At 48.0% G+C, this 21,615-nt stretch overlaps 2 protein-coding genes across 3 annotated transcripts; both read right to left on the bottom strand.

Moving 5' to 3' along the window:
* Positions 1 to 1,826: 1,826 nt before the first annotated feature.
* On the bottom strand, positions 1,827 to 3,161 carry LOC306837717 (uncharacterized protein; the record flags this gene model as incomplete). The annotated part of the gene is made up of 1 exon (XM_079365454.1): positions 1,827 to 3,161. The coding sequence occupies exon 1, from the start codon at positions 2,652 to 2,654 to the stop codon at positions 1,827 to 1,829; it is 828 nt and encodes a 275-aa protein (XP_079221580.1). The 5' UTR covers positions 2,655 to 3,161.
* A 965-nt stretch (positions 3,162 to 4,126) lies between these two features.
* Positions 4,127 to 19,457, bottom strand: LOC306838325 (ras-related protein Rab-37-like). Of its 2 annotated transcripts, XM_079366444.1 has the most exons (10): positions 19,291 to 19,457; positions 16,954 to 17,064; positions 13,202 to 13,312; positions 10,132 to 10,173; positions 9,160 to 9,226; positions 8,960 to 9,012; positions 8,624 to 8,689; positions 7,664 to 7,720; positions 7,509 to 7,585; positions 4,127 to 6,498 (listed from the first exon to the last, which is right to left on the bottom strand). In XM_079366444.1, the coding sequence occupies exons 1-10, from the start codon at positions 19,414 to 19,416 to the stop codon at positions 6,396 to 6,398; spliced, it is 813 nt and encodes a 270-aa protein (XP_079222570.1). In that variant the 5' UTR covers positions 19,417 to 19,457; the 3' UTR covers positions 4,127 to 6,395. The 2 variants fall into 2 exon arrangements, with proteins under 2 accessions (XP_079222570.1, XP_079222569.1); XM_079366443.1 differs by lacking the exons at positions 16,954 to 17,064; positions 19,291 to 19,457 and adding an exon at positions 14,129 to 14,701.
* Between the last annotated feature and the right edge of the window lie 2,158 nt (positions 19,458 to 21,615).

Genomic DNA, 21,615 nt, shown 5'->3' on the forward strand with positions numbered 1-21,615 from the left:
GAAGCTACAGTGTCCACCACATGCAGAGCTGGCTAAACACTGAAGCTACAGAAAGCTTTACAGACCCATGAAACACCTCCAGAAGAAGAGGAAGAGTGAATCCTCTTTTTTTTGTTTGTTTGTTTGTTTGTCTGCTTCCTTCTTTGCTCGTCTTGATTTGCTCTCTCTCTCTCTCTCTCTCTCTGTCTCTCTCTCTGTCTCTCTCTCTCTCTGTCTCTGTCTCTCTCTCTCTCTGTCTCTGTCTCTCTCTCTCTCTCTCCTTCAGTCTCGGAAGAGCAGCAGAGCTGGACACAGACACAAACAGCCTCTGGGATAAACATTGAACCCTGATCGTGACTCTCTCACACACACACACACACACACACACACACACACACACACACACTAATCCAGCAATAAGTGGCCTCTGCAGAGCGAGAATGCACTCGTTATGTTTTACAGACGGAGATCAAAGGTTGGAGAAATGACCTTCTTGTGGAGAAACCAGCAGCTCCGTTTGTTATGTCACATATTCTCGTTGTGGTCGAGCGCCATCATCTCTCACTTTGACTAACTGTTTGCATCTGTTGCTTTTCTGGACTTCAAATAGAAACATATAAATGATTTGCAGCCACACTGACGACTAACTCCACAGTTTTTACAGTAATATACATTTAAACACACAAAGTCTGAAGCTCCTCATTTATAACACTTTCCATTTTTAATCCTCTAACCGTCGATGGGGGATGTGGATGGGTTTGTGGTTCGACGCCTGAAATAAGGTCTGTGTTTAACACAAGCTTAAGGGATGTTGGCGTTTTGTTAGACGCAGAGGCGCTGCTTGTCAACAGGCAACTTCTTGGGGCCCCAGGGCCAGTCGGGGGGCCCCCAACTGCTGACGAACTTTAAACCACAGCGTTGCCTCAAAATATGCACATTTTACAACGACAGTATGAAACCTCCTAAATGGGGCCCCATCTGATCTCAGCACTCACTCTCAATGCCTGCTAAATGTCACGTGCATTATTGTTGTGAAAATCATAATGGACTCCGGTTGGAGGGCCCCGATGAATGTTTGCCCCAACAGACCCTCAAAGCGCCCCTGGTTAGACGAGATAACTACGTTAGCTAAGACCCCCCATTTGTGCCATGCCATTATAAAGTTTTGACGTGTCCTTAAAACGGCGGTTGCTAACAAGTGGCTAAATGAGACTACAGCGGTTGTCATGGAGACACTAAACGTCATCACGCTCACTAACGCGATTTACAGACTGTTTTTCAGTGCTCTTAAAAAATATGATCCTGCGATATGATACTAACCCAAACTGTAGGATGGTGCACTAAATTGAATATGATATGCTGCATGAAACAAGCAACAGGCCTATAGTAGGTTAGGCCTACGTCATGTGACATTACGCGACGTGACGTAACGTGACACTTCATATCTCACGTTACGATACGATATGAAACAGTATGATACAATACAATACTTTCACACATAAAAACATTTGTCTGATGAAACTATTCAACCTACAGTCCGCTGATACACGACAAACGACGGTACGTCATATGTGTGACGTCATGGTACAAGAGAGACCCTCTGATAGGATAAGATACCATATGATCAGTACGGTTTATGGTGGCCTACGGTTCTTTCTGTTGTCTTCTTGTGTAAATGTGTGTTGGACAGTGCTGCTCACTTTCTGCTGCCTCTACAGTAGAAACAACAACAAACAAACAAACAAACTCCACATGTTTAGAAGCACAACATCATAAATCACACAGATCTGCATAAAACTCAAACAAAGAGACTGCTGCTCATTTTCAGACTGTCAGGAGCATCAAGATCATTTCTCTGAGAGGCTCAAGGATCTCTGTGTTGTGAGAGTTGCAGCAGGTTGTTTGTTTCCGGATGTTGTTCCAGCTGATCCTGCAGCCGTGCACGCGCAGCTGCAGCATGTGTTCACTCTTTCTAGAAAACTCCCGCAGGTCTCATATTCAAAGCTCCTGTAAGTGAAGATATGAAGAGAAGAGGAGCAGAAACTTTGACTCACCTTCTCTGACTCGATGCTCAGCTTTTTCTCCACGTGCTCGTGAAGTCCCCCGTTACTCTCCGGGACCGGTGTAGCCTCTCTGGGTGTCCCCTCCAGCTCTTCCTCCTCCTCCTCCTCCTCCACCTCCTCTTCCTCCTCCACATCGTTCTTCTTCTCGTGCTGCTCATCCTCTATCTCTGTCCCGTTCACGTCCACGTCCACGTCCTCCACCACCTGCACCTCCACCTCTCCCACTTCTCCCCCCTCCTCCTCCTCCTCCTCCTCGTCATCGAGGGGTAACGGGACTCCCTCGGTAACGTACTCCTTCAGACACTTCAGGTTGTGTTTCTTCAGCAGCTGCTCCGTGTCCGGATCCACCACGATCAGCTCCAGCCAGCCCACGGTGGCTCTGATCCGGGACACGACCTGCTGGTGGCTCTCGTTCTCCACGTCCTCCGCGTTCACGAACACCAGCCGGTCTCCCGCGCGGAGCCCCGCGACCTCCGCCGGGCTGTCCGGCTCCACCAACCGGATGAACTGTCCGGTCTTACCTTTCTCCCCGTGCAGGTGGAAGCCGTAGCCGTTGTCGCCCTTCTCCAGCGTGCAGAGCCGGGGGCGCAGGTACTGGCTCTTACTCGGCATCTTCGCCTTCACACTGCGGCTGCTCCTCAACTTGTTGCTGTAGAGCTGAGCACGAGACCTGCGGGATGCTGCTGAGGAGCGCGTGAGTGGTACCCCAACAAAGCTTTAAAACACACACACACCAACCCCCGTCCTGCTGCTGCTGCTGCTGGGGAGATCAGATCGTGGGAGACGGTGCTGCTGGTCTCTGTAGTCCACTTCCACGGAGAGTCAGAGTCTGATCCGGACGGTGAATCCTCCTGCTGTGGGGTCGCTCCTGTGTAGCCTTCTGCAAGGTCCTGACCCGGGTCTGAGGTCTTTAACGGGACTATCTGCTTCTCTGCGCGACAAAAAAAAGTAGCAGAGCCTCTCAGGAAGAGGGAGGTGCGTTCACGGACCTGCCCAGCTGGCTGCCTCATGCAGAGCAGGGAGGGCTGAGAAGGAAACACCACCCGGGACTGTCCAGGAAAAAAACAGGCTGCTCAGGAAATGTGACAGCCTCATGTTCGTTCAAGACTTTACTTTACTTTTCAAAGGGTCACGTTTAGAGAATAAAGTTTGATTTGCAGTGAATTATGATGACAGATATTTGTTTTGACTGTTGACATATTTACATACATTTTATTTTACTCCATTTCCAGGTGATTGAAATTACATTTCCGTTGTTTTTGTAGGATCTTGACTTGTTTATCTCGTTAGCTCGGGATGAAAATTGAGGAGATTACAGGTCACATATTACCCAGAATCCTTTTCTCCATGTTCCTCTAACATGTGTCTCTAATCTGTCTACAAACCCCCCAACGATGAGAACAGTCCGTCCTCTCCGTCTTCTGCCTGCTCAAATAGGCCGTTTGGAGATGTTCCCTTCATGACATCACAAAGGGCAGTAGCCCCTCCCCCAGGTGGGTGACACTCCCACAGCTAGGTGTTTGTTCTGCCCTCTGAGTCTGCCTTCTCACCGTAAACAATAGGACATGGAGCCAGAAAGCAGCGAGTACACCCGAGCCCTTCCAGAGAGGGGGCGTGGTCAGACACAGCTCATTTACATATTTAAAGCGACAGACACAGAAACAGCCTGTTCTGAGCAGGGCTGAAATAGAGGGGTTTATAGGTGTGATGTATGAGGATGGTGTTTATGTGTTTGTGTTGTGTTTTTCTTGAGCGCTAAAGATGATCACTATAGATGTGTTTCACCTCGGGACATTTTGAGTGTTTGACCACAGCTGCCATCATAGAGCCCATCAGCATACTGGTGTTGAAATCTACACACACACACACACAGATATATGTGTGTGTGTGGCGCTTCCTCCTTTTTAGCGATCACTTAAAGAACACCTCAGGTCGAAATGTGATGAAATAAAACTTTTTCCGTGCCGGCCGACCTTCTTCCCCTTCTCTTCACATTTTCCTCCCAAACCTCCGGAGCTTTAACAGAAACGTGATGAGGTCACTTTAGTGTGCAGATAAATCATGAACCACACTTTACGCACAGCTTGAACTTTATAAACACATTTAATGCCTGAAGGATTTTTTTTACATCACTTTTTAAACACAATCTTTTTACTTTATTCTTTAACTGCGTCTTAATAAACAGTTCTGTTTTTTTATTCAGTATGTACATTTAGTTCCTTTATAAATCACAGACTTTCACTCTCTACAGACCCTCCTCTGTGTGATCGTCTCTTTACTGCATCAAACTGGAGAATCAACAGAGTCGCTGCTGCCACACAGTGGCTCATTAACCTCATCACACCCTGTCAGTGTACAGTGACACACACAAACACACACACACAGACGAGACGTCAATAAAACAACGGCACAGACGTTACAAAATAGATCTTTTGTATTTATAATATGATAACAAAGCACTTTTTCATGGCACTTTGTGATCGCCGGACGCCTCAGAGGACGGACAAACATTCATGATGAACGTCGTAACACGAGGCGGGCCGTGAACTAATACAGCTTCCATACAGTCTACACCGGCGGTTCTCAACTGGCGGGTCGGGACCCCAAACATGGTCGCTGAGACGCCGTCAGCGGGTCGTAAAGTTTGCTTTGTTTTTTGTTTCTGTCTCCCGGCTGAAGTCCGAACTCTTCATTAAATAAATCTGATTTTTTTTAAATATCAGCGATTTGGGTGGGGATGTTTCATGAAGGAGGTTTGGGGGTGGGGATGGGGGGGGGGTCCAGTTGAGAACCACGGGTCATTGCTACAACGTCTATCCAAAATAGAGACAACAGCGGCGTGTGTGAGTGTGATGAGAAAAGTGCATGCTGGGAAACCTCCGACCTAAGATGACTCATTGAAGGTGACGAGCACGTGCTTGTGTTTGATTTGAAGTTTCTCTCGGCCCTGAATTAAACGTACACACAAACGTGGGCTTTATTCTAACAGATGATACAGATGTGATCGGATCATCGATCTGACGGGAGAATGAACAAATGAAAAGTGATGAAGACTGTAAAACGATTCAGTTCACAGCCTGAAAAACGGAGACGAGAACAAACGTAGAGCTGCGAGTAGAAATGCTAGATCCACATCAACAGACCCACCTGTGGTGTTGAGAAGATAACTTTATTTATAACGATGTGAAGGACGACACTTCTGAGGATGGACACGGCGATCTTTACCTTCGATGTTCCTACCTAGCCAAACAAAGCTAAAGCTGCTAAGCTAACTCTGAACGCGGTGACTTGAGTGGAGCTGTTTTTTTTTTCTTTGGGTTCCTCGACAGTAGAAGCATTCCCAATGACCTCCTCTCTGCTTTTTATTCTACCTCGAGTCGAGATGGTCACAGCTTTTGCACCAAAAGAACCGAGATAAATATCTAAACCTACTTTAGACATTCGGTGCAGCGAGCCACATCACTCCGTGTGAGAGGTGACCTGTGGACCCTCGTCGTTCCAACACACGTGCCGTTGTTTAAAATCTTTTTTTAAATAAAGTTTGATTTCTGTTCCAGCAAAACATCGGACCCTGCAAGCAGCAAGCTCAGGCAAAAGTGCAGTTCTCCAAGTGTCCACTAGAGGCTCCTGCAGTGAGCAAGAAGGTGTGTATGTAACTTCCTGTGTTCCTGGAGCCGGCCTCCAGTGGACACTCGGTGAACTGCAGGATTTTACACTTCCTCATTGTCTCCTCTCCTGACAGGAGATGAGCGATCTGTCCCCTGATCCCAGCACTGACTGTTGTCTCACTTCTACTGGCTGCAGAAGCTCGGACACTCTGTGTCTGAAGATCTTGGAGAAGCTCCTGGAGGCTGGAAATGTTCCAGTTCTTTCTGAGATCGTAGCTCCTCTGTGACCCTCACACCTCTGGAGTTTTTATAAATATGTCGAATGAAGGTTTCAGGAAGAATTTGAGAGTTGCTGTTAAACATTTAATGGACATGTTTGAGTTTGCGGCGGTGCAGATTTAAAATGATGGACGTCTCTTCTGTGATTGGTCCCTGAACGTGGATGTAGCATTTCTGATTGTAACTCCTGATTTTGTAATTAGTAAACAACTGTCACCACGGAGACCACAGACATTTGTACATGTGACATAAAAGAAAAACTGATCGATTCACATTTCAGTTGAGGGCTGGCGACAAATCCGGATTCATCTCAAGGTTAAGAGAAGCTGAGGGCGTGCGCTCCTCGGGGGCGATGGTGCTTGGACTGGCTTTTGTTACGAGAGCAGACATTTTACCTCTCTCTCTCTCTCTCTCTCTCTCTCTCTCTCTCTCTCTCTCTCTCTCTCTCTCTCTCTCTGTTTTTCGGCTACATGCCACAGCAGCCGGACTTCTGCTTCTGAGACTCAATGTAGTCGTTGATCTGGAACTTGGGCTCGTTGGGCAGCTGTGTGGTTCTGTGCTTCAGCTCCCTGATGGAGAGAGAGAGAGAGAGAGAGAGAGAGAGAGAGAGAGAGAGAGAGAGAGAGAGAGAGAGAGAGAGAGAGAGAGAGAGAGAGAGAGAGGAAGTTAGAAAGAGAGGGGGTGGATGTGTGGGATGCAGCACAGACAGGGCGAGCGAATCAAGAAAATGAGATGGGAAGAGAAATAAGAGCGAGCGAGGAGAAACATCCCTCTGAGCAGAGATTTAATCAAAAAGCCTCGAGCATGAATCATTTAATATAACTCCAACTTAAAATATTCGTCACATGGAGACGGCAAATCATCCACATTATTTTTCTTTCAGCGCTCGGGGAACCGTCTCCTTCATGTTCCCCTCCATTCAAAGGGAGAAAAGGTGTGAACAGGATGATGATCAGAAATGATCAAAATGAATGTTTGCGCTCTGCAGGGAGCCTCGGGAACGCTTGACGAGTTACAACAAATTAGTAAAAACCAGGAGAGTGTTGGAGCTGCAGGAGTCGGAGCGAGACTCGGAAACAAACCCTTAATGTGTCCTCTGTTTTAATTAGTGCGGGAACCAGGAGCGTCTCCGGGGAGGGGCAAAGGCCACCTCTGGATTCTGATTGGCCGCCCTAATTTCCCCAAATCCTCCTATCCAATGAACCAAACAGCTGCAGCGTTACTGCCTCTCTGCCCCCCCCCCGAACATCTGATCAGACCTCCTGTGTTAATGTTCACTTAACTTCTCTTCCTCTAAAACGTTTCAAACGTCTGATGACTCCGTACGATTTGTCTCGCCGTTTGTCTCGTGATTGATTGCAGATAAAGAGCTGGCTAAACACTGAAGCTACAGTGTCCACCACATGGTGACCTGTGTGGGCATCCACTCTAGAGAGGAGGGGGCGGAGCCAGACAGCTCTCTGTGATGATTAGAGTTTAGACTGTAGTACTCATGTTGAACACTAGGGGGCAGACGGCTCCTTTAAACTGTGATTGGTCTGTGTTGATATAAAGTATCGATCTGTTCAGCTTGACTTACTTTGCGATAGCGAGGAAAGCGAGCTCCACATTTACTCCGGTCTTGGCGCTGGTCTCCATAAACGGCACGCCGTATTCCTACGATGGAAACACATTAGACGAGCTCGTGTTTTATGTTCTGTCAGAATCGAGGAGCGGTTCTATCCGTGACTCTACCTTTGCCAGCTTCTCTCCATCCTCCGTCTTCACCACCCGCTCTGCAGCCATGTCTGACTGTAAGAGAACAGCAGGAGGAGAAAACAAGTCATCGCACAGGGCCGCAGGAAGTGTCATCAGATACACGTCTGCACGCCTTCCTCTCTGAGCGCCTCCAGCTGCAGAGCCGGCGCTCCTTCAGACCGATGACCCGTCAGAGACTCGTCCTCCAGCAGCAGAGAAAAGCGTCCGAGCTGCTGGAGTCCTCGCGGCACCACCAGAGGGCGCTCACTGAGATATTAGCAACGACAGCTGCTCGCTCTTTCGAGCTCCGGCAGCTTCGTGGAGATTTAGTTCAATCAGATGGAGCTTGAAGCGAGCGCGGGTCTGTCTCTCACTTTATGAAGATAATAAGAAGAAACGACTTCATGCACTCTCAGAGTTGTCGGCATACGACGCCCCTGCAGCACGTTTCCAGGTGTTTAATCATATTTGGCTGTTTGTGCAGCTGCATGACAAAATGATGATTCAAAATATGGACTTTTTTTTTACTAAAACATGCAGCTGGAAAATGTTCCTAAATATTCTCTTCTCTCTTTGTTTATCCAGACCTCGAGTTTACTAAAAATACATTTCAGCACTTTTCCATGTTTGCAGGAACTCTGAGAGTCGTGGAGATGTGATAAGAGTCAGAGCAGAGTGAGACGTCTCTTACTCTGCATTTTCACGTTGTGTGCACGTTGATAACTGGAGTTAATGAACACACAAAAACATAATTAAGAGCGTGCTCCTCGTCTTCATCTCCAAACGAGCAGGTCGCTTTCAAGCGCTCTGCAGCAGAGCAGAAGTGTTTTCAGTCTTTGCAGCATCCGCACGTCTGCATTAGCGTGATAAGAGGGTTTCAAAATTGTGCAACGGGAGCCGTTATCCTCCCGATCTTTTTTTATGTAACACCAAAAAAAAAAGGGAAGCTTTGCTCACCTTGTTGCCGAGCAACATGATGGCCACATCCTTCTGGGCATACTCGTGTATCTCCGTGAGCCAGGCCTGAGAGAGTGGAGCACGCAGACAGATGCAGGAGGAGGAGAGATTAGAGGAGAAACTACATATCATCACGGAGAGCGTTAAAACCGTCCTGCATCCATCACACAGGCTGAGTCACTCTCTTATTGCTTTTAATCCCTCAAACGGGGAGCTGTGGGCCAGAACGGCCGATAACATCATGTCATGTAAAAAGACGGCTGCGAGCACACGTGGACGCCGCCGTGGTGCTTTGCATGTAAATGAAGTCGGCGTTTTCAGGAGAGACGCTCTTACCCGGATGTTGTCAAACGACGGCTTGCTGGTGATGTCATAAAGCAGCAGCAACGCTGAGAGAGCAAACAGACGAGCAGTTAACGTTTATTATCTCAAACACATCCACACCTACAGGACACACACACACACACACACACACACACACACACACACACACACACACACACACACACAGTGATCATATAAAGAGCAGAGGTTACCCTGGGCGTCTCTGTAGTAGGCGTGCGTTACGCTGCGGAATCTCTCCTGGCCGGCCGTATCCCAGATCTGCATCACAAACAAACCACAAAATGACACAGCAGCTCACCACCGACACACACACACACACACACACACACACCCACACACACACACACACACACACACACACACACACCCACACCCACACCCACACACACACACACACACACACACACACACACACACACACACACACACACACACACACACACACCGCTGACTGACTTAGAGAGCTGCAGGTTTTTTAAAAACAAGGAAGGGAGGAACAGGAGCTCGTTTGAGAGCAGCTAGCTGATGTGGCTAAAGCTAAATGACTCTTGGGTGAAGTGTCTCGTTCAAGGTCACACCGGACGGGATCGAACCCCGACTCCACCACTGAGCCACAGCCGCCCTGTAGACTCCTCTTTTAAATCGTACCTTTAACACGCACAGGTGTGTATATAAACCACTGTGCATGACCGACTGTCGCTTTTTGGGATAATACGGAGGCGACACATTGATCCATTATTTATCATTATTATTAAAAATATCATTATTTTTTATTAAAGTAGGCTTGTTTAAAAAAGACAAATAATCCAGCCGGTTTTCTTCTCTCCTCACCGGCAGAGTCTATTTTGGAAATAATCACAAGTTGTTGTTGTTTTGTTTTTTTTATGTGCGAGACCAGTGCAGGAAAAAAAACAGCGAAGAGCTCACTGGAGCAAGAAGAGAAATCTAATTTGGTCCTCTCCCACTCGGTGTTAAAAGAACAGCTTTTTAGATTAACAGCTCGATGTACCTGCAGCTCTCCTCGCCACTATGAGACATGTGACGCCGCGGCGCAGCTGCCAGTGCAAACAATGACAGTGAAGGAAGCGTTACACAGATCTGGGTCAGGAGGTATCTGTGACTGTCTCTGTTGGATCACACGGAGAGGAGGGGCGCGTCCTCACCTGCAGTTTGACTTTCAGGTTGTCCACGTCCACCACTTTATTCTGCAGGACAGAGAAGAGACGTGAGAGACAGCCGGTGTGTTTGGGAGAGGAGAGAGCTGCGAGACAAACAGATGACTAACATGACAGCAGAAAGAAAGCTCAGACGCTCAGCGTGAGGCCGACGAGAGAAACAGAAACAACTCAAAGTGGTTTTGAATGCTGGCAGAGAAAGTCATTTGCACCACCCACGCAACAACAAGGTCTCGGGATTAGACTTAATTACACAACAGTGAGAGAGAGACGGCTGGCGGCGTAACAACTGACTCCCCCGTTCATTTCCTGCAGCCCCGTCGGGGTGCCCTCTGATTTCCTGTGCAGAGAGGACGAGCGAAATCGGCTCCGAGACCCCGAATAAATCAGTTAAAGGGCACCGGCGCACAGGAAGGGCGAGCGAAGGTGGAAGGGCGAGCGAAGGTGGAAGGGCGAGCGAAGGTGGAAGGGCGAGCGAAGGTGGAAGGGCGAGCGAAGGTGGAAGGGCGAGCGAAGGTGGAAGTGGCATGCAGGGTTTGAAAAATGCAAACGATGAAAATCGAGGAGCGCAGAGTTCTGCAGAGAGGAAACACGGAGGAAGCTGCAGAAAGTCAGACAGTTATCACTCATAATCCAGGTGAATCAACCTGCTGCTCGCTCGCTCTCTCTCTCTCTCTCTCTCTCTCTCTCTCTCGACAGCGATTGGTTAAAAGGATGACATCATCTGTTTCATCAGAGATGTGTGCAAGAGAGGATTTAATAACAAGCTGTCTAAATTGAGTACAAAAACATTTCAGTACAAAATAATTGCAGGTTTATTTGTGCAGAAGTTTGCTGCAATCGTTGGTGATTCAAAGGAAACAATAACCCGACTTTGGTGCCTGTAGGACTTTTATTTTTGTTGCTGTGGAATAAATAAAGACGTGGATATACTTTGATTTGACTGGACTCACGCTGAGCATCGTGACGAGCACAGAGACCTGACACGACACTGAGGGGAGGGAGGCTTGTGACCTGCAGCAGAGACAAACCAGGTCACAACAACAACACTTCAACCTTGCACAGCAGACGACCACAGACGCAGGAAGTGTTGTGCAGCAGCACTTCCTGCCTCACTTTATCAGTGACAGGTCATCACAGCCTGTCCTGTGCATGCATAAACACACACACACACACACACACACATGCAGAAAGAGCTGCATGGCAACAAAAGGGAACCTCAGCGATGCTGCTGAAGCTGCCACCTGCTGAATCCTCCGCCTCAGTAGAACGGACACGGTTCAACCCCTGCATTAGTTGCCATGGGTTTCCATTTCCCCCCCCAATCATGACGTGAGAGGAGCCTGCATGCTGAGTAACTGCTACAAGGAAGCGTGCCGAAAATAGACCGGCCACGATCCAAGCTGCCACAACAGCCTGCCTGCTTATCCGAGCACGGAGGACGACCTCATCAGCATACTGACTCCGTCTCTCCGACGCAGGGAGACAAACGGAGCTCGCTCACGTTCACAGGCGTCCTCCTGAATGAAACGCCCGACACTGAACGCATCGTGTCAGTTCTGTGAATGAACAGGCCGAGGCAACTTGTTGCTTCTGCTTTACAGCTCCATCTCTCGCGCCTCCATTACGCTCCCTAATGTCCACGCCACCGAGCGAGACAATGCATCACTCCGGCTAATGCAACGCCACTTCCTTCTGAAATCGCTCCGACTCGACTCGCCATTAGTCTGAGTGTTTGGCTTTGATTGGAGGGAAACAGGAGGTACTGACAAAACACAGGATTTATTTCACCCCAGCAGAGAGAATAATAGAAGAGAAATCTGCCTGTTTCCTCCTGTGTGTGTGTGTGTGTGTGTGTGTGTGTGTGTGTGTGTGTGTGTGTGTGTGTGTGTGTGTGTGTGTGTGTGTGTGTCGGTGCAGCAGCTCGTCTGTCAGCTGTGTGACTCCTCCAGGACCGAGCTGAGCGGACGTCAGTCCAGGCAGCAGACAGGGACGTGGGCAGGCATCTGCCGAGACATTTATGAGTCGGCCGTGAGCGCCTCGCAGCACAAGTGGTCCGTGAACTCGTCTGATTGGTTGAGAGCGTTAGTACATTTGGTGCGATCGGCGCCGGGTGATGAAGTGTTCTGCGAGGAACGAAGGTGATAATTGGGCTGCTGTCACTCTGGGAAGACGATGGCTCTGCCGCCTGGTAAATATCGTTAGCTTGTTTGTAAGATGCTAAATGTTTATCAGATAATAAAACATTAACGCCATCAGTGAAAAAAAACAAACATCCAGTAAAATCTGAGTGGAAATAGACATTTATAAATATGAATCAAACAGTCAATCGTTTGATTGACATGTGCCTGACTCCTCCCACTACAGTGGAGCATATGTCGGCGCCGTGGGAGTCAGACTCAGATGGTAATGAGTGCTGCTCCGTCGCGTTCTCTCTGAACAGACGTGAAAACACATCGACAAGCAGAAATGAACTCTGAAAGCAGCCGTGATTAAAGATCAGCTCGAGGATGAAGGTGCAAACAGGAAGGAGCAGCCGAGCGAACACTCGTGGAAATGATTGACTAATATTTGTAATAAATATCAGAGCGTGTCGGCCTTCAGTTCGACCTCCGACATGAGTTCAGACGTGACGACTGTGACGAGGTTTGAAACAAACGCCAGCTCGATGACGGATTCTCTGTGAGCTCAATCAAATCTTCTCATCAGCTACAAAAACGAAGCCGACCAATCAGAGGAAAGTGGGCACATGAAGGGGGGGGAGGGGGGGTTCTTAAAGAGACAGTCGCTGAAATGAAGCGTTTCAGGCAGAGGCTGAAACGCTTCAGACGCCAGTATCAGAGAAATAAGAAGGTTTTTGAGCTGCTCATCTCACAACATGACTGAGACTGACATGAATGGTGACAGCGAGGATGATTCCTAATACTTTTTAGATGCGTTCGATCACACGTGTAAGAAGGCTCTATCAGCTCACACAGTCATTCAGAGGAAGGAAGGAAGGAAGGAAGGAAGGAAGGAAGGAAGGAAGGTAGGTGTGACGTCTGTGAGTCTCTCTCACCCTAAAGTCTATTCCGACGGTGGCTATAAAGTTTCCTCCCAGAAATGCTCCGTCTTTAAAGCGCACCAAGATGCACGTCTTCCCCACGGCCGAGTCTCCCAGGAGCATCACCTAGAGCCGAACCGGCACCAGAGAAGAAGACAGCAGGTTACAAAACCATGAACAAAACCTACAAGAGGAGGAGATGAAAGCTGCGACAGTGATTGTCCCTGAAGGAGAGGGTTTCACAGCTGGCTCAGATCATGTTATTGTGCAACGTTGTTTTGGCAGCTGCCAGTGAGTGTGTCAGCTGATTTACACCAGAAGAAAAGTCCGGAACACGGAGCTGCCACCAACATGTGACAACACTGAGAGGAGCATCAAATATCTTCTGCTCATTATCCTTCTGTCTAATCAATAAAATCACAACAACAGGATGTGCAGTTAGACAGTCCACCCTGCAGGATGTGATGCTAAGCTAACGTGTTGTTCACACAGTGAGTCATAGCTGCACAAACATACAACACAGGCATGCAATTAAACCTGATTTTAACTTCTCCTTTTGTCCTGAGGTAGCTGTCACAGGTGTGTCTGTGCAGCTTTTGGACTTATTTAATGGGAGAAGAAGCAACAAGTCGCCTACACCCTCAGCAAATATTTAGATTTGAGAAAGGGCGGATAAAGAGAGCGTCAGAGATTTACAGGCTCAGAGGACTTCTTAAAGCATCAGGTCGAAGACTCTGAATATGAGCTCTTAAAGACGCTTCATGCTTTCAAATCAAGTCTGGGACTTATTGGATTTCACTTCAATTAATGTTATACTGCACAAGAATCCTCCATATGTGAATGCATTTTGTTCCTGCATGTTGTTGTTTCTGTGTCTGCTCTAAATAAAGACACCTGTTCCACCATAAAGAAAAACATGAAGAGAAAAGACGGAATACACACCTTGAAGGAAATATCATAATACTCGTTAACTGAAGCGCATCTCTCCAGCACATATTTCGAGGTTCCGTTTTTAGTCTGCTTATCCGTCAGTGATGTCTTTCTTGCAGACATCGCAAAGCCAAGAGAGGGCTGTCAAAGCCGAGCCGAGCCGAGCCGTGCCGAGCCGCTGTTTCCTCCGAGATGTGTCCAAGAAAGACGCGCAGGTTCTCCGCCGCTCAGTGCCGCTCTCCGCGCGCCTGCAGCCCCGCCGCTGCTCGCATTACTGCGCGTGGACACGAAATGATCACCGAGACGAGCTTCCTCAAAACTCACACCTTCAAGCCGCTCTGAGGAGAAGACGGAAGCGACGAGGAAAACTTGCAGAACACTCAGCGGCAGAGGAGCGGCTCGGTGTGAGTGTGCATCGTGGCGTGGGCAGATCATTAACTGAGTGTTTTTCTCTCCTCCGAGCCTGTCTGCAGGAGGACTCTGTCCCCGAACAGCTGCGGGGTCACACGCAGAGGTGGCGGAGGCTGACTCATCCGCCACAGGTGGGAAGAGGGTCAGAGACCCGGGGACGAGGACAGAGGTCAACTCGAACCTTTAGGTGTCTTTACACCTAATTAAGAAGGTAAATCTTCCCGTCCAACAGACAGGATAGATTCTTCTTGGAGGTGAACACATTTCAGTACAGATTCCTGCCTGCTTGGAAATCTAAAAAAAAAACGCCGCATATGATCAGAAAGTAGTTCCTTACGTTTATTACAGTTTCAATTTAATCTCAATTAACAATTTCTTCCTCTTTATCCACTCCTCCTAAAACAAGCAAAAAACCCCAATAATGCAAATTTTAATATGCAAAAAAACAGCAAATAATGACATAAATATGTAAAATCTCTTCATGTAATTATCGACATGTGACACACGTCTAAAATGGTCTCAAAGGGAATCAAAATGATCGCTTTGTATCCTGCAGTGTGTGTCTCCCCCTGGTGGCCAATCGAAGAAGTTCTCTCCCCCCTCCCTCCCCCCTCAGTGGTGTCAGGACTAATGACACTCACTTGGAGATCATTTGTGTTACATAACCGACATGTCATCTCTTGTTGGAGCTCGTGAGCTCATCTCTGTGCTACAGGCTCCATCTCACCGCTCTGACATGAACATCATGATTCAACGATCATCAGAGGAGACAAACACAGACTCCATGTTTCCCTCATTTCATTCTGAACAGAACCGAGAGGAGGTTCTGCATGTTCCCCGGAATCAATCTCAAGGCCTCTGTAGTGGCACTCCGTCTCTTTCTTTGTCCTTTGTACCACTTGTTGGAGTCAACTCACAGTATTTGCAACGCGAGCGAAAAAACGACAACTTTTTCTTCGTTATAAAAGGTTTACTGTAAAAAATTCAAAGTAAAATAAAAGTACAACAAAGGTCGAAAGCACGGTCAAAAAACTGTGTTGCTTCCATCAACACTTGACTCCATCTACCTACGTTACATGCGTCACATTTAAATACGCAGTGATGTCATGACCAAAAACATTTAGAAACATAAAAAATTATTTATATTGACTAAATTATGACTGTACAAACCATTTTAAACATTATGAATTAACATGAACGTACTGAAAATCAAATTTCAATCATTTTTAACTAAATATTTATAATCAAATCAACAATAGGCATATTGGCTCTTACAGCCTCTTTGAGTGACAGGTGGGAGCTGCTAGCTGCCTGCTAGGTGTCCCTGACCTTTGACCTCTGGGTAGTGTTTGTGCTGTTGGAGTCTTTTGTAGATTTGTTCCTGTAAATATCAGACTAACAGACTGTCCAACAAGTCTGAGCTCCACTTTATACAAACACTCACAACTTTATTTATTTACATGTTAGCGACATTAGCAGCTAATCTGGGTCTGTGAGAACCAAACCTGGACTGTTAGCTCTTGAAGTGTTTATCAAAAAATGCTGGATGCTCAAACTAAACGTAGGAAAGTTTCAGATTATGAGGTCAATTTATGGAGTAATCCCAGGATGAGTCTGCAGAGGGCGCTAAACAGCTTGTTCTGTAAATCACGCCAATTACACGAGACGGTTTCAAGCCTCGACGTACGCCGGTGAAATCTCTGACGTAGACTCTCTTCTCCCAGCACGGGAGAGCTGCCCTCTCCTGGCAGCCCTGCAGCGTTCTGCCTCCCTGGAAAGCGCTCCACAGAGCTGGCCAATCAGAACAGAGTGGGTATGTGTGTGTGTGGGGGGGGGGGGGGGGCGGCTAAAAGAACCTTGAATCACAACACATGCTAATGCAGAATGGCAAAGCCAATTTTATACTTTCCCACAGCTTTCTGCCTCCTCAGCTGCTCCAACACTCGACATGTCAAAGCTTAAAGTTCAGAGGTCATCCACTCAGTGAGCCGAGCGTCCCTCCTGTTTGTCTCCTCGCACGTCACCAAACATCCAAACATCGTCGTGTTCACAACAAACCTCCAGCAGCACACGGGCAGCTGCCACACCGCTCGTCAGTGTTCTCTCCACTCAGTAATTTAATCATCGCAGTGGAATCATTAGGTCTATTAAAACACACACACACACACACACACACACACACACACACGGAGTGATAGGAGTCGTAATGAATGCAGTGAGAAGAAACAACATCCCACTCTGCAGGACTCATTCAAGCTGCAAACAGCCGAGAAACAAACAAGATTTGATGAACAGGTTTAAAAAGAGTGAGGATGAGAGGATCGTGTGTGTGTGTGTGTGTGTGTGTGTGTGTGTGTGTGTGTGTGTGTGTGTGTGTGTGTGTGTGTGTGTGTGTGTGTGTGTGTGTGGTTGGGGGGGGGACTCACAGTGAATCCGATGCCCACAGTGGAGGTGAAGGAGCCCGGGATGAACTTTCCCTGATCAAACTGAACGAGAAGAGACGTCTTCCCGACCCCGCTGTCCCCGACCAGGATCGTCTGCAGAGAACAAGAGCGACTTTTCACTTTCTACCAGTCATCAGGTGAACAGGTGTTGCAGCGATGGAAGCGGGCTGTGGAACTGCTTCAGATAGAAGTGATTGTACCCGAGCTAAAAAGCCTCTGCATGTTTCTAATAAGCTCCAGCAGCAGAAAGCTGCTCAAACTAGGATCAATGTTGGAGATGAAACATGGAGAGAGGTTAGAACGCAGAAAGCTTTACAGACCCATGCAGAGCTGGCTAAACACTGAAGCTACAGTGTCCACCACATGCAGAGCTGGCTAAACACTGAAGCTACAGTGTCCACCACATGCAGAGCTGGCTAAACACTGAAGCTACAGTGTCCACCACATGCAGAGCTGGCTAAACACTGAAGCTACAGTGTCCACCACATGCAGAGCTGGCTAAACACTGAAGCTACAGTGTCCACCACATGCAGAGCTGGCTAAACACTGAAGCTACAGTGTCCACCACATGCAGAGCTGGCTAAACACTGAAGCTACAGTGTCCTCTACATGCAGAGCTGGCTAAACACTGAAGCTACAGTGTCCACCACATGCACAGCTGGTTAAACACTGAAGCTACAGTGTCCACCACATGCAGAGCTGGCTAAACACTGAAGCTACAGTGTCCTCTACATGCAGAGCTGGCTAAACACTGAAGCTACAGTGTCCACCACATGCAGAGCTGGTTAAACACTGAAGCTACAGTGTCCACCACATGCACAGCTGGTTAAACACTGAAGCTACAGTGTCCACCACATGCTGACCTGTGTGAGAGGAGGGGGGGAGACAGCTCTCTGTGATGATTAGAGTTTAGACTGCAGTACTCGTTTTAAACACTAGGGGCAGAGCTACAGACTGCTCCTTTAATAAATTTTAAATAACCGTCAGGTGGAAACATTTCCTCCTCCATGTGAGTCGAACCCAAACTGGCCCTGAAGTCCAAATGAGTGCGAGCAGAAAGGATGAGTCACTGCTCAGATGTTAAATCAACATATTATTATTTCATTCCTCCCTCATCAAACTTTGATGCTGCTGGCATGTAAACGTTCTCCAGACACACACTGAGCAGCAGCAGCGAGGAGGAAGGGCGGAGGATTACTGTCAGAGGAGGGGAAGAGGCTGAATGTGACCTCAGAGATGTCTCATTATGAGAGTTTACCGCGAAGCAGCCGAGTGAACAGAAGCATGAAGCAGAATGTGTCCTCACATTTCATCGACCTGAGAGAAGGAGGAACGTCGGCTTGTTTTCTGGAGATCTGGGGACACAGACGGAGCACTGACTCCGCCCCTTAAACAGAAACGTCTTTGATCTGACGCCTCGTCTATGATAAATCTACCAGGATGTGAAGACATTCAGAGACAAGCCGACTTTATCCTCTCAGTGGAAGGCTGACGTGGCACATTTTATTTCACTTAAAGTTTATTTAATGTGGATTTTGCAGTTACACGGGACGAACCAGATGCATTGATTTGAGTGTTTTAGCACGTGTGCTAATTTGCAACACCTGCCCACAGGTGACTTTTAAAAGGATAAAACTAGGGCTGGAACTTTAAAGCATTAATTACAATTAATAAATTACAAGAAAATAACGCGTTAAATTTTTTTTTAACACATTTAATCACAGTTTACCTCACAAACAGCGCAGAACTGTTTGTCATTGCGATGCGTTAGCTTAGCGCTAGCTCCGCCGCAAGTACAAACAAGAAGCGTTTGCAGCCTAAACTCGACCAGTTGACTCTTCAGGACCAAAATTAGTAATTCAACATCTGATAAACTTACAAATTCACTCGCTAAATGATCGCTCTGGACTGTAGACCACCATTAGTGGTAAAAGATAAGAGGTTAGAAAATGTGCTACAGATAGCAACGTGTGATCCAACTTAAAGCTGCTGTGCAGAAAAACTATTTCAAACCAGATCCAACAGCTTCATGAAACTGAGAAGCAAATAAATAAATTTATTCATCCACATAAATCCAAATTTAGATTGAGAAGTGTTGGTTTGTTACGTTACGGAGCAGCAGGAGCAACTCAAGGTTCAAGCGTCTTGCCCAAGGAAACATCGGACACGAGGCGGTGGGGATCGAACCCCCGACCTTACGGTTGAGGGTCGACCGACTAATAACTGAATGACGCTTCGGGGTCATCCTCTACTCTCTCTCCGCCCTCCTGTCTCTAGATAAAGGCCGGTGTGAGTTGGATGTAGAAATGAATGCGTCACCTTGTGTGTCAGCTCTTCATCGTACGGGTAGACGATGCATGTCGGAGTGTGTCCGTCCTCTGCTGACGATCCGTACGCGCTGTCAGAGGAAACCATCGCCGTCCTCCGAGCCTCCGTGTCGATCATCCTGTTAAATAACGTTTATTCCTCTTCGACACGACCGCCTCTAAACGTCTCCTCCTTCAGTCGCCGTCTCCTCCGCTTTTTATCCTCCCGTCAAACGACCTCCGGCTGCGTCGCCAGGCACGCACAGACCCCAGTAAATATTTATGTCTCATCAAACACAGGTCTACACTTACAGTATTTATGAAGTTGAACCATGTCGGACATTTGTTCGAGGAAGCGTTCAGCACCCCGGAGAGCTCCTCGCTTCCCGATCAAAGGAGGAAACACGACTCATGGAAACAGGTGACGTGTGTGAACGCAGCCAAGTGGACAAAGTGCAGCTTCAACATCAACTTAAAAACTCTTTATTTATATAAAACGCTTTCTGCATGCACAGCGGCGTCCGTAACGAACGCAAGGCTCAGTGTTCGAGGGGCGTGTCCATGAAGGGAGAGGAAAAGACGAGAGCAGGAAACACAAACTTTCTTTAAGGAGTTTTTATTGGTGGTCCGTCGGGACGTGGATCCTGTGAGCTCGTCAGAGACGGACCCAAGTCCACGGTCTCCAACCGAACGGTCTCCAACCCCGCTGAGAGCAACACACGGTGAACAGGCGCCATCAGAAGGAGAAGACAGCGGTTTGAAACGGTGTCAGATGAACACACACACACGCACACACAGACACACACACACGCACACACACACACGCACACACAGACACACACACACAGACACACACACACACACAGACACACACACTTTAGAAAAATAACCTCTGATTACTCCGAGCTTCACTGAAGCGACTGTCCTGTGCAAGATAAACAAGGTCACTTCAAACGCACTATGATTAAAAAAAAAAACATGAAAGGTCGATAAAAACACGAAGACACGGGCGGGTTCCGTCTCCTCCGAGAGGATTCGCCGCACGTCTCCGGGAGCTTTTAATCCCGGAGGAAACGTTTCCTCTACCAGCTGAGAGAAGGCCGCTTCGATTCACGCCGTCACGTCTGAGTCCGAACACAAACAAACCTCGTGGTGAAGAACACGGACGCAGACGGCCGAAGGAGAATCTGAGCCGGATTCGAACCCACGGCCGCTGACCCGGGCGCCTTCGACCTCTTGAAAAAAATAAAGCGCTGCACGTGCGTCCTGTCTCCATGACAACAGGGCGAGGACGACGTGGGGGATAGCTTGCATTTTTAACTTGAGCCGCCGCCTGCTCTCTACTCACTGAAATCAAATCGGGGGTAATGGCGATGGCGCCAAGAAAAAACACGCCAGGTGGACGCGAGGCCCGAGGCGTCAGGATCTGCTGAATCAGCTCGACTCCTTCCCTCGGCCCCGTGACCCCGAACGGGTTTGTTTACTTCCTGTAAACACGAGGCGGGGATCATCGTGGTCACGGTTAGTTAGTGCTCAAAGGTCAAAGGTGAACAGGAAGTCGGCGGTGCCAAACATAAATATAGCATTTAATCTGATCTGGATGAAGGTCGTCATTTCATCCTCACGGTAAATTTGGTCTGCTTCATTTCTTTACCGTCGACGGGAACGCCACATTCGGTGCGGCGGTCCGGACAGTCATCGGTGGTTGTTCCTATTTTCCACGAGGTTTCACTTTTCCTCCGCCGTCTGAACGAGCAGCTTCGTGAACATGATCTGAGGTTTGAGAGGTTCCAGTCGAGATCCGTCTTTGACCTCGTGACCTTCAGCTCTGCAGGCACTTCCTATGAGCGGCGGCACGGCGGCGAGCGGCTCGTTCATGAAACGACAGACGTCGACCGACACCGACAGAAAAAAACAAAAAACTAATTAAATGAGGTTAAAATGAAAGTAAAATGTGAATCCAGGAGCGCCGCCCGTCCTTCGCTTGTGCTCGTGCACGCCACACGTGCTCAGTGAGGCGTGCAGGTAAGTTCCTCGCCGTCTTACAGTAAAGTGCACGTCATATTTTTACACAGAAATGCTTCAAAACAAGCACAACCCAAATCACCTCTCCCTCCAGACGAAGAGCGAGCACGGCGAGGAGCCCGCGGGCGCCACGATGCTTTCAAAGAATCGGGAAAACTGAGCGCTCAAACAGAGTCAAACATGCGCAGACAAAAAGTCCCGAAAGGTAAAAACCAAAACTGCATCGAGCCGAATGTTCGATCACACCGATGTGTTCGTGCAGAAGGTTCTGGTTAAAGACGTGAACACACGGCGAGTGGTTTTTAAAGCTCGG

The sequence above is a fragment of the Symphodus melops genome (genome assembly GCF_947650265.1).
Source record: "Symphodus melops genome assembly, chromosome: 17".
NCBI classification, from domain to species: Eukaryota; Metazoa; Chordata; class Actinopteri; order Labriformes; family Labridae; genus Symphodus; species Symphodus melops.

What these genes read in the sequence shown, in the direction of transcription:
- LOC306838325 (XM_079366444.1), bottom strand. Translation starts at nt 19,416, where the DNA reads ATGATCGACACGGAGGCTCGGAGGACGGCGATGGTTTCCTCTGACAGC. An exon ending in ACCTGAAAGTCAAACTGCAG is followed by an intron (nt 9,227 to 10,131) that starts GTGAGGACGCGC and finishes TTTGTGATGCAG; the next exon opens with ATCTGGGATACGGCCGGCCA. An exon ending in CGTCGTTTGACAACATCCGG is followed by an intron (nt 8,690 to 8,959) that starts GTAAGAGCGTCT and finishes CCACTCTCTCAG; the next exon opens with GCCTGGCTCACGGAGATACA.